General features: G+C 31.8%; 1 protein-coding gene across 1 annotated transcript in view; it reads left to right on the top strand.

Annotated features, from left to right (window-relative positions):
* Window positions 1-12,543, top strand: part of LOC139481375 (uncharacterized) — a 40,774-nt gene extending 28,231 nt beyond the window's left edge. The window contains exons 8-10 of the mRNA XM_071264676.1: window positions 7,418-7,505; window positions 8,444-8,597; window positions 12,469-12,543. Of these exons, the coding sequence (XP_071120777.1) occupies window positions 7,418-7,505; window positions 8,444-8,597; window positions 12,469-12,489 (263 nt within the window). The 3' untranslated portion in view covers window positions 12,490-12,543. The remainder of the gene's footprint in view (window positions 1-7,417; window positions 7,506-8,443; window positions 8,598-12,468) is intronic.
* The last annotated feature ends 1,085 nt before the right edge of the window (window positions 12,544-13,628 follow it).

The following is a 13,628-nucleotide window of genomic DNA, read 5'->3' as shown; positions in this document are numbered from 1 at the left end:
TTTTTTCGTTATCTGGAAAGTTTCTTATGACGACGGATCTTGATTGTTTCTGTGGGGCTTCTTTCTCATGGATATGGATCGCTCACGGAAAAAAACTGGAAAATTGTCGAAACTAATTTGACTTTAATGTATAGCATAGTCCTAATTATATTCTTAAAAGAATTTAAATTCACAAACTTGTTATTTTGCACCAAACATTGCTGTGATATGCCTTTTTAAAATATGATTGAAAATCGTAAATGTTTAAGTAAAATTCTATTTGCAATTACTGACCAACATTGATAAAAAAAAATGCAATGAACAGTATACTTCTGAGAGATATTTGGTTCTCCTTGAAAAATACTGGGTCATAACATATCTTAATTACAATCCCGAGTAATCCTAATATATTTATTCAGAAATGCACAATATATGTGTATAAATCTACATGTTTTAATACGACTGCAAGAAAAAATGAAGAAAAAAAAAATGGTCGTATATTGCTATCACGTCGTCGTCGTCAGCGTCGCCGAAGACAGATGTTTTCCGGATAATAACTTTTGTTTAAGTAAATAAAAATCAATCAAATTTCAACACAAGGTTTATAACCACTAAAGAAAGGTTGGGGATTGATTTTGGGGAGGGGGGTGTTATAGTCTTAACTGTTTAGGAATTAGGAGCCAAAAAGGGGGTCGAAATAAACATTTTTGTAGTTTCCAGTCATTAAGTGTATGAATCTCTCTGAAATACCACAAGTTTCCAAACTACAAAAGGGATGGTTATGATTTGCGCGGAGGGGTAGGTGGGGGGAGGTGTTATGGCTCAAACCGGTTAGGAATAAGAGGGAAAAAAGAGGGAAAAACAAGGGTTTCTTGGTTAATGGTCAATTAAGACAATTTGAAATCAGTGTTAGGAAGGTAATCCAAATATATTAAGGTAATCCAGACATGTTTGATTACCTCCCTTACACTGCTTTAAAATTATGTGTAAAGATTTTTTTTCCCCATATCAGATTTCAGAAATTAAAAAGAAAAAAAGTGGGGGATACATTTTTCTTTTCTTGAGGTTGGGGTCAGTATGCAACAGCATAATATATTGCACAAAACAACAAAAAAAGGAGTGTATTTTTTTAATTTTTCGAGGGGGTGGGGCAATTCGCAACAGCGTAGTGCAAAAGCAAAAAATTAAGTATAAATTCAAATTATTTAACCTATTTTTAGTTCTTTGACTACAGTAATTCTGTGTCAGAAACCTATTATGTGTTACATTCCAAATTCAGACCTGAATCAAGCGTGAATAGTGTGTCCATTTTTGTCCGAACGGTTCAGGGTTGGACCTCTGCGGTCGTATCCAACTGCGTTCGGCGAAGCAATTTAATAAAGACTTAAATATAATTTTATATACATATTAAGTTGTGAATATGGTGAAACTGATTCTCAAAATAAGTTTAAAATGCCCTGGTGTGGAATAAATTTGTGTTAAATTGATCATACTTCTTAATTTACTTTTTTCAATCAGTTTTAAATATTGTATACTGCCTTAATGTAAGTAAGTAAGTAATTATTTATTATAGTGACATGTGTATCACAACATACATTTATACAATTATATACATAGCAATTTAATATTTACACCCGGCCCATTGGACCTATATGTCACTTTAAGCAATATAATATCGTATCCGAAAACGTAAAAATTTACAAAATAAAAATACAGAATTATACGTAAAGTTGTTTTTTTCTATGAATAAAAGCCGAATTTACAAATTTTGCAGTTTGAATTTGACAGTTTTTTAATAAATGGATAAGTTTTTCGTTATTGCCACTAAAATTGTCTAATGCGGCCATAGGTAGAAACCTTTGTCTAAGTTTGTCATAACATGGACAGTTTAAAATAAAATGTTTTTGATCTTCGATCTCTTGCTTTTCACACAGTACACATATTCGTTCTGGTAGCGCTTCGTTACGGAACCTTCCAGTCTCAATGCGTATAGGAAGAATCCCACATCTTAATTGGGAAAGAGCCGATCGTTCTTGTTTAGACAGATTTGATGTGATATACTGTTCTAGTTCGTAATTTTCTTTGAAGGTCACAAATGTTCGTAGTTTCGGTGATAAAGCAGATTTGTATTTCCATTCACTTTCAGTATAACATAAAAGTTTTTTCTTTAGCTTCTTGTATGTCCACTATTTGTTTTGTTTCATAGAGGTTACTTAAACTAAGTTTATTGAAGATGTCCATAACTTGTGTGCACCATAATCCATTATTCTTATACTCCCACTCGAAAACTTTTTTCGTGAGTCTCTCGTCGTCCATAAGAATGAGACGGTTCCATAGGCGTACCATATCTAACCAATGTCTTTGCGTTGGTGGTAACCAGCCAAGTTCACTGTTTAATGCTATAGTGGGTGCAAACCGATGTAAACCACAGAAATATCGCACTGCTCTGTTTTGTATCATATCAATGCCATGATAAGTATTGTAGCCCCAAACACCAGAGCAATAATCTAAAACAGGGCTGACACAGAAGTTAAACACAGTTTCAAAGGTTTTAAATCCAATTTCCTTGTATGAATGAACTTTGGAAATAGCAGCACCAAGTGCTCTACCACCAGCTTTGGCAAATGCATCCGCTGCAGCAGTATACTTAAGTTTCTCGCTAAAAATATTATAACATATATAATAATAACTGTAGAAATTTGTTTGCTGGGCATTAATTTATCGTAATTTACCAATTATGGATTCGGTAATTTCCGCTAAAAAACGAAGTTTACCGAATGATCTTATCATACATCAATCTCATCATACAACAAAAAACGTATAATGTTGTGATCACTTCATATAATGTTGTGACCACTTCATATAATGTTTTGACCACTTCATAAAATGTTGTGACCACTGCATATAATGTTTGGACCACTGCGTATGTTCCGGACCGTATGAGTATTTGGACCATACGCGTATGGTCATGACCATATGCGTATACTCATATGGTCCGACCATACGCGTATGGTCCGACCGTACGCGTATGGTCGGACCATATGAGTATAATACTCTTTTGGTTATTAACGGGCCGGACCATATGAGTATTTAGACCATTTAGGTATATTTTTTTTTTTATCAAATTACATTATAAACGTTTCAATGATACAAAAACTTTATCTAAAAAAAAAGAAAGGTTAAAAAGACAGTTTGTTAATTTTATAATTCAAAAATTACGTAAAAATTAAATATTGATGCCATAATTAGTTTTCATCGCTAGTTACATTCTTGCATGTATGCTTGGGTTGACATTTACTACCACATGGTATCATGTTGTTTTTTTTGCATTTGCGAGTCTTGGTAGTGCACGATCCTTTTCAGTTACACCTTTTGTTTGCGAGTGAAAAGCTAGCCTTTTTGCAGCTGTGTACAGTGATACCGAGGTCTTTGGCCATTCTGATATCTACGGTGTTTTTAAGAAGCTCTTACTAGATCTTAAATCTCGCAAAATGACTGCAATACACCATATTCACAAGACATTTAAAATAAGCTATCATGTTACTTTCCAATAACTTCTTGTTACAGTAACAGTTCGTTAAGAGATTTTTGGAATTTAATTATCTAAGTCGAAATATTGCCATTCACCCGTAACAAATCGGCAATGGACATCGGTAATGACCATCGGTATAAAATGTGTTGTTTTATAGTTTTGACAAGTAAGTAAAATAAACTTTGTGAAACTTCTATTTTTTATTTAGCAAATCTTTTTATCATAATATATTAATAAAATTACCTATATGATAGCGTCTTTTTAATTAACGGTCATACCATATGAAGAGTTTAGAAGTATTAGAAGTAAGCTGTAACAGAATGTTAATTACTCCGACCATACGCGTACGGTCGGACCATACGCGTATGGTCGGACCATATGAGTATATACCCAAATGGTCATGACCATACGCGTATGGTCCAAATACTCATATGGTCCGGAACACGTATAATGTTGTGAGCACTTAATATAATGTTGTGAGCACTTAATATAATTTTGTGAGCACTGCATATAATGGTGTGAACACTGCATATAATGCTGTGAGCACTGCATATAATGTTGTGAGCACTGCATATAATGTTGTGAGCACTTAATATAATGTTGTGAGCACTTAATATAATGTTGTGAGTACTGCATATAATGTTGTGAGCACTGCATATAATGATGTGAGCACTGCATATAATGTTGTGAGCACTTAATATAATGTTGTGAGCACTTAATAGAATGTTGTGAGCACTTTATATAATGTTGTGAGCACTGCATATAATGGTGTGAGCACTGCATATAATGTTGTGAGCACTGAATATAATGCTGATCATTAACATAAGGCAGTCATGGCGTTCCATATTATGAAGAAAACATCCTTCATCAGTATGATATATTCTTATTAACTTTGCTTTTTTTAATTACAAAGGTGGATCGGAGGCATTCAGGTCAACAAAATCATTCTTCTTTTATCTTTTATGTAAAACATCAAGAATATTTACCGGTTTAATTTAAAGCACTCATGGTGTACTGCAACTGGTGATAACAATCCGAAGCTTTCAATATAATTGGACATCTGTAAATTTTAGACAAGCCACCATGCGTGTACTGTGTAGTAAATGCTTACCCTTCCGGAGCACATGATTTCATCCCGGTTTTTAGTGGAGTTCGTGTTGTTTCTTGATTATTATTTTTAACTGTTGATGTAAATGTCCTTTGGTTTTGTGAGTCTTTGTTTACTCCTTGGTTTTGATTGTTATGGTCTTATTGCACAGCAGCTCAGACCATTACACTCCAGAGTCCCCATCGCAACTCCGAGTCATAAATACATGTATATACATGTATGCAAATAGACAAGTACTTGTAATTGTATAATGGCGATTTGTCTAGCTCTGTCTTAATACGTAATGTATAATAGATTAAAATATAGATTAAATTGTTGTTTTATCTCTTACTCTATAATAATGATTGTTTCTGTTGGCTACACTAGTTAGTGAAATGGTTCTTCTTGGTTGTTCCATTCCCGTTTCAATTTTTTAATTTTAACATTATTTTCTTTTTCACTTCTAAACTTGTTGAACACACGGGCTGCATTTCTTCAACTTAATATGGTCCAATTGAATAGCAGTAGACTATTGATTTGACCAAAACAAATATATTTCATTTAGTTACATACTAAAATATAGAATGAAATTCAAAACAGTGTGGCTGTGGCCATTGATTGACACATTAAATTCATCCATTGACTGGGACAATTTAGGTGAATGTTTGTATGTAACGACCACTGCTCAATATGTACTTTTTAAAGACACTTAAACTATGGGGTCACCAAAGGTTGTCAACACCTTAATAAAGTAATTCGAAAAATTAATCAGAAATAACACGATGTTTTGATTTATATCAATTATATAAATCAAAACATAAAGGTTAAACCTTTATGTTTTGATTTATAATGTAACTGCTTAAATTAATGATGATTTTTACATCTTGATGACTGTGAGAACATTCCTTTGTATTGACGTCACCTAGATTTTCATTACGTAACTTTCGCTTTGGGTTTGATACCAATCTATTAAAATATTGCATACGCAAACATTAACGAGTGCAAAATAACATTCCTTATCGTTTGTTATTAATGCATTTCTTCAAAGAATACTGATATAAATAGTTTTGTTCATGATACATAAATTAATAATATGAAAATGTTTTGTCGTTAGATATATATATTTAATCATTAATAATAAGATAAAACTATAGAGAATAATACTGTTCTTCATTTTATTATTTTAAATGTAAAACACAACTATTAGGGAGAACCATATTTCTTCAAAAAGGAAGTCTGTTTTTGTCCGAGTCAGAAAAATAGAAACAATTTAAAAAAAGTTTTTCAACGCTACCAATCAATATTTTTTTTTAATTTAACACTATAAGGTATGGGGGAAATCTGGATTCAGAATATTCTTGACCACAACATTTTTTCCCCATCAATTTGGGGATCAGAACATTGTTAGAGGTCATCCATAATTGTCAACCATTTTCCAAAGTGTACAAAACGTACACTTGGGGGGAGGGGTTAAACAATCAACATTTTGACCATACGCTTTCAAAAAAAAATAAAAAGTCGATATGTTTCAGTTTATTTTCAATGCCAATTTTCATATTAAACTAAACTATAATAAAAGATAAGATCTTCTTTTTATTAAAATGATTGATTCTGTTGTCTTTGAACCTAATCTGTAAATAGTTGTACACTTTTTGAGGGAGGATGGGTGGTCGGAAAAGTGTATGTTTTGTACACTTTTTGAAAATGATTGACAATTATGGATGACCCTTTTGGATCATGATGTTAAATGGTCGTTCCCTTATGTATACATAGATAAAGCATGATGTGTTACATATGTAAATTACTTTATCCTGCAATCAGCCATCTATTGTACAAAAAACAGGTATACAAATAAATTTTTGCTCTATTTGTACAAACTTTGAAACTTTGAAACTTTTTATTTCTCAAGACCCCATCAGGGGTATGTGAATATAAACAATAATAACAAACAATAACATATATACAAAATAATGAGATCATAGAATGACATGGTTACATATTCAATGTAAATAAAGTACATGATTTAAGGAATTTGCAGTGGAAGGCAAATCTAATTTATAACAGACAGAACAATTTTACAAAATTTGGCAAGTTTGACAATTAAATTGTAGTCATCAGAACAAAAAAGTTCACAATATTTTATAGCATTTGGCTTTTTATACACATTACAGGGCAAAAGCCTTTTTCTTTCATTTGAAAAAAAAGTACATTTAAATAGATAATGAAATTCATCACCAATTTCACATAAATTGCATAAATCACAAATGCGATCATCACGTTCAACACCCCAAAAACGACCTTGTTCTATTGGCAATTTATGGTTCATACATCTAAAATTACAATATGCCTTTCGAAGATCATATGGTAGATCAACAATATATCTTTCAAAATTATGAATGGTTTTGAAAATTCTATAATTACATTACTAATAAAGTCTCCTGTTACCCCGCTTGCACGGGGTTATGGGGATTTTTCTTTTGTGAACCAGTTCATTTTGGGTGCCCTCTTCGCGGTCCGCGTTTAAACTGTCGATTTCTTTGAAACAATTAATAAAGAGACAAGGTTTACATTTGACAACGAAAGTTTCGAATGTTGGTTTAAATTTCAGGATAAAAACAATATATGTACGGAGCCTCGCTTTTCGTCCTGTTTCTAAAGCTCGTACAAATAAATTTTATATTTTCCGACAATGTACATATATTGTATATTTAATGTCTGTGTCATTTTGATCTCTTGTGGATAGTTGTCTCATTGGCAATCATACCACATCTTCTTTTTTATATTTTTTATACTTATATCTTAATCTTATCTGTTATCAGCTGCAGGAAACGAAACAGCTTTTACCGTCTCCAGTTGTCAAATATCCGATAATGACAAAAGGAAAGTCATTCCTGTTTTAATAAATGGGTAAGTAAATGGATATTTTCATTTTACTACAATCTATTATAATGCAAAATTGTTAGTAAAGTTCATTTTGATTGGATAACGTCACCATTTTCGTGGCATAAATTCGCAATTGGCGCTATGAAAACGTACGCGCACGTGCAGACGACATATTATGTATAATTACTAGGCTTCTCACAAAAGAAAGCAAAGTTACTCAATTTTATTACGACACAATATATACACAAGACAAACAAATATATTTCACGGCACAGGATAAACACTCGATTATACCACTGACAGTCACATATAATTGGTAGAGTTAATGTTAATGAGCAAATATAGCGTCAAGTCATTAGAAATAATAAATAAAATCATCCAAACAGATCAGCTAGCCACAGTATAAACAAGCACATCTTATAAATAAGTACATAGAATACAATAAAATTCATAACTAACACAGTTGCATGCGGCGGGTGGGAGGGAAAATAATTTCAACGATAATTTTCAAATGTACCGCGAATCCCGAAACAGAGCGTACTATATCCAGGTAACAAATTAACCAATCAAAATAAAATTTCTTCCGAGTAAATGTAAACAGTGATTCACGTGGTAATAATCCATTTTTATAAAAATCAAAATTTACACGATTTGACGAAGTTTTCTGTCAGTTTCGTTAAAATGGAGATTGGAATATTGTATTTTAAGCTCCGACGGCATCAATTGGCGTTAACTATGAGAACGGTCTTAAACGGTTACTTCTCTAAAAACTTAATAAGTAAAGTTGTTGTCATAATCTGTGCTATAGCAAATAATTAATCTATTATATATCGTTACTAAATTTTAAGAACACAGTTTTTCATTCATTAAAAACATTGTCTTATATAATAAATTATATTATTTTGTTCTTAATCCTTTTTGTAGGTGTTAGTACATGAATTATACACTATTACTGTTTTCAGCTGTGGAACAGGTCACCCTTTCAAAGTTACAGAAGGTTTTAAAATGACAGGAATCACAGGGAAAAGTCCCATTTTTAAGATGTTCACTTTACGTAGAGGACATAGATTAAACGTTGCATGCCAGTTCTTCGTATGTAACGAAAGTTGTGATGGGGTAAGCTAATATGTTTATTTTTGAGTCAGTATTTGGCAAAACTTTTAGGAATTTTTTGTTCTCAATGCTCTTCAACTTCGTACTTTATTTGGCCTTTTTAACTTTTTTTTTATTCGAGCGTCACTGGTGAGTCTTTTGAAGACGCAACACGCGTCTGGCACAAATACTAAATTTCAAACCTGGTATCTATGATGAATTTATTTATAGATAATATTAATGAGGTATGATAGTATATATATATATCTTTATTAGCCTCCCTAAGGAGAGATAGTGATACCAATACAATATTATTGCATAACACAATATGTACAAATTTGAATACAAAAAAAAACACACGAACGGAAAAAAATAAATAATAATAATTGAAAGTACTTTCGACTTAATTCACATTGTTAATTCGGATTGAGAAAAAACTTTGAAATTAATTCATATTGTCAATTAGGAATGAGAAAATGTTTTTGCAAAATCTGTAAACATATTTGACGCATAAAAATTGAAAACGTTTTTTTCTGCTCACAGTCTAGTTCAAATTCGGTTTCGCATGAGAGTAAAATGTAACAGAAATCTTCATCATCTAAGGAACCAAGAAAGGCACTGAAAGTTATTGGGGTTAAGCATAGCAGCTCGCACAATAATTCATCCCGAATGTCGGATAAATAGTCACACGAAGAAATTGCGTGAATATATACGGGTCGGTGAAAAGTTTACCACATTTATCACATAAAATACTATCACTGTTCGTATTGTGGACCAAACAACACAGGGATACTATGTAATTTGCCTTTTTACGCAAATACGGAAAGTCTAATGAAACTGTCCATGCAGGATGAGGCTGAAATACTTTATGTATCTTCTTGAAAATGTTAAAGTCACTATCTATATTTATACTTTATTTGGCCTTTTAAACTTTTTTTTTATTCGAGCGTCACTGGTGAGTCTTTTGAAGACGCAACACGCGTCTGGCACAAATACTAAATTTCAAACCTGGTATCTATGATGAGTTTATTTATAGATAATATTAATGAGGTATGATAGTGTCTCACTCTGGTATGATATTGACAATGAGATAACTTTCCACCAGAGACCAAATAACATAGAAGTTTTAAACAACTATTTTAGGTCACCGTACGTCCTTCAACAATTTACAATACTCATATGGCATAGTAATCTATAAACGGCCGAGATGAGCTTTTGTTTTTGCTTGTCAACCAACATGTAGAACAAAGTGGAAAATGTTAGTTTTGTTTATTATTATAAAAACTGCTATAAATAGAGAAAGTTTGACAGGGGCAGATTGATTTTTTACATTAATTTAAAGCTGTCGAGACGACTTATAGGAGTTATTGCTGTTAAATTACATATTTTAATATTTGCTTGTTTTTGTCTTAATATCTGCAAAATATATAAGTTCATAGATAGAAACTTTAAATAAGAAAAATGATTACCAATACAATTCAGAATCAACTTATATATGTCTAAGAACCAAAATCTTGAGTTGGCTTTACGTATATTGAAATTATTGCTCTTTAATGACTACTTTTACCTTTTTTAGTGTTTTTTTTTTTTTTTTGCCTTTTGCCTTTTGTCTTAAAAACTGTATTTAAAAATAGACTCTTTAAATAATAAATATGATCAACAATACAAGATCTACAAATAAGCCAACATGTCAACTCCTTATTGGAACTGTTGCTCTTTAATGGAGATGTTTACCATTTTTTTTTTGCGTTTTTTGATTATTGCCCTAAAAAAAATATATATTTTAAAAGAGGATTGACATTTTTTTTTTAAATATATCAATGATTATAAAAAGAACAGATCTACTACTTAATCAAATGTTGACGAAATAATTGTTGATTACGTTTTTTTTTGTTTTGGGCAAAAATTTAAGAAGATAGAATCTATAAATGCAATAGGTAACTGTATTTGGTGTATGGAAATATTTTATGTTCAATATGTCAGTCGAGCAGGTTTTCTTTGACCTTGACCCCATTTTCACGGTTCATTGCTCAGTGTTAAGATGTTGTGTTTTGGTCTGGTTTTTTTTAAACAATAAGTAATAGGTCAACTATATGTGTTGCATGGAAGAATTGTTATCTGTGCATGTCTGCCTGGCATTGTTCATCTGACATTGACCTCATTATCATGGTTCGTTGGTCAATGTTTAGTTTTTTTGGTTAAGTTTATGTGACAGTTGTAATAAAGCTTTATATTTAGGACTTTCAACATAAGATCAGTAATAATTAAAGAAGGCGAGACATTCAGCGTGTGAACTCTTGTTTTGATTTGTTTTCTGATTTTTTTCTTTGTGTGTTAATATATATATATATATATATATATATATATATATATATTTATTGTTTTTTAAAACTAGTATGTGGTCCAAGTACACAGTTATTGTCCTTTGATTATTGTCACTAGTTTGGACAGTGTGTTACTCGCCAATTTTTTTTCATACCCCTTCCAAATTTATTTCTTTATGTTTTATGCCTCAAATAGCAAGTAGGGGTATGAAATGACACTGTAAAAAAGTTTGGGTCATGAATTTTAAAGTAGTGAGTTGGTCAAGCTAAAAAATTAAAAACTAGCATTTCGAAGCTGTCAAATGATTTAAAGACCCCCTTAACATAAAATTGTCCATATTTTGAGTTGGTCCAATAAGAGCTGATGAAGTTTTCTATAATTTTGATATAATTTGTCCAAAAAATAGTACAACACGCTGTGAAAACTTTATTCAGAAAGCTCAGGTGGGATTTTTTAAATTTTCATTTATTGTCTAAAAGAAATGCACTACGAAATAACTGTGGTCTCGGACGATGTGTGTTGTCCATTTGACTTACCCCTCTACAAACATTATTGATTTGGTTATATTTAGAACTTGACATGCAGCAAATCAATTTTCTGTTGTTGACGACCGTGTGCTGACCTATAGCTGTTAGTAGCTTTTAATATTGACTGATTAACTTGACTTATTAGGATGATAATTTACTTTAGAACGCAACGCATTATCCATCATTACTAAAACGAAGACGAAATCTTGAACAATAATAGGTCTTTGTAAATTTAATCAAAAATGAAGAAATCGGTCCAATTCACGCCACCGTATATTCACACATGAGGTTTAGGTTTTGCTCATTGTTGTATGCAATATGCTGAACTTTATTTGCTAATTTCTTCGTTATTAGGTCTCTCTGATGGAGATTTATGTTATTTGAAGTCATACCACATCTTTTTGTACGTTAATGTCCTTACACACAATTACTAGTAAGCTCTTGGATTTTCACAATTTTATCTTTAAATTTGATCTTTAATGGACATTTGTCCCATTGGCGATTATACCACATGTTCTTATTTTTATTTTCATCTTTCAATTTCTCCAATTTCTTTTATAGACGAACAAATCTCTGTTTATGCACATACTATACACGGACCATTATCGTCTATGTTTGAGCATGTAGCTAATATAATACACCCTTTAATACGTGTTGACTTATAAACTAATGCATCTTGTCGTGGAGTTATATTGACATGAATAACACGACAAGAACACTAGTGCAACAGGAACTTACTATTCTGAAGCACCACTGCTCTGCCCGTCCCTGGTTTTTTGTCGGGTGTTTCAACTTGTCATTAAGTTTTGCTGTTATACTAGATGATATATTTTTGGGTCATTTGTCCTTTATCCCATTGCATTCACTACTTTTTTTTGGGGGGGGGGAGTGGGGCTGAGTGTTCTCTGCATATTCATCGAAATGCTATTATAATAGCATCAATATTACTGGTTTTAGAATTGATGTGATGTTTTGTCTACATACGTCTGTGATTAAAGTTGTTTAATCTTCTTTATAATTCCATATTTTTATTGTTATTTCAGAGTTCCTGCAAAACGACATAACCATAGAACTGGAATAGTCGGCTGTTTTAATAAACATATTCTTCGTATATAAAATAGTTCTTTGCATGTAATCCGTATGTTATAATTTTATATTTACATATGTGCTATATATTACAAGCAACTATATTTGTTATGATGTTTAACAATACAAAAAAGTTATCGGGTCAGTGGAAGCTTTTATCATCAATTATCGCCCTCGTCTGTTGCAAATATACAAAGAATAAGCCTCATAGTTTTCAAACCCATTAGACCGATAATTTACAAACATGACCAGTATCATTCAATTTGAAAGGAGTTATATGATGTTTATGATTAATTGTCGATTTCCCAATATTTTCAATCCAGTAGTTTTACCTACTAATGGACTGAGGACTGCAATATTTCATGAAAATAATAGTCTTGTTCTTACGTTGTCAACTCGATTACAAGAACAGTAAACCTGCTCAAGAGACCACCTATATTAAGCAAAGACTATATAATTTAAGATCCCTCTGTAGATAAATTGAAGCTGACAATGTATTTAAAGACCACCTATCTTAAGTGACCACTTTTTTGGCTCTCCTAAGTGGTATCTTAAAACAGGTTTCACTGTACTTTCCCAAAGAAATTAATTTATTTCGGGCCGATACAAGTGTACGTCCGTCCATGCAAAATCTCACTGTAATTTGCAACAACTAAAGAATTTTTGTAGAACAAATATACAAAGCAAAATCCTAGTCTTATGTTATGAAGAGGGACAAAACTATTATTACCGTATAGCGGGTTATTTTCGCGGGTGTAAAATTTCGCGATTTTTATGGAAGAAGGTATACGAAATATTTTGGCGGATTCAAAATTTTTATCAATACCTTAGCATGTTCACTTTTAGTTTGGTGGAATTTATTTTGGTGATTTTGTTCTGTCCGCGAAATTTAGCGAAAATTTACACCCCGCGAAAATAACCCGCTATACGGTATTATATCCGTTTTCTGACTTTTACTGCATAGTTCATATTTTTGACTAGAAAAACTGCATAACAAAACCTTGAATCGTGTATAATTGTGTATTGCAGTACAATTTATTGAATGACCCAATATCAGTTCGGCATGATCACCTTAATTGTTATTTATTTTTTGTCCTTTTTTGTCTTAAAAATTCTA

The sequence above is a fragment of the Mytilus edulis genome, chromosome 7 (assembly GCF_963676685.1).
Source record: "Mytilus edulis chromosome 7, xbMytEdul2.2, whole genome shotgun sequence".
Taxonomy (NCBI): domain Eukaryota; kingdom Metazoa; phylum Mollusca; class Bivalvia; order Mytilida; family Mytilidae; genus Mytilus; species Mytilus edulis.
Note: the sequence above shows the minus strand (reverse complement) of the source record. Positions and strands in the feature narration are given on the sequence as shown.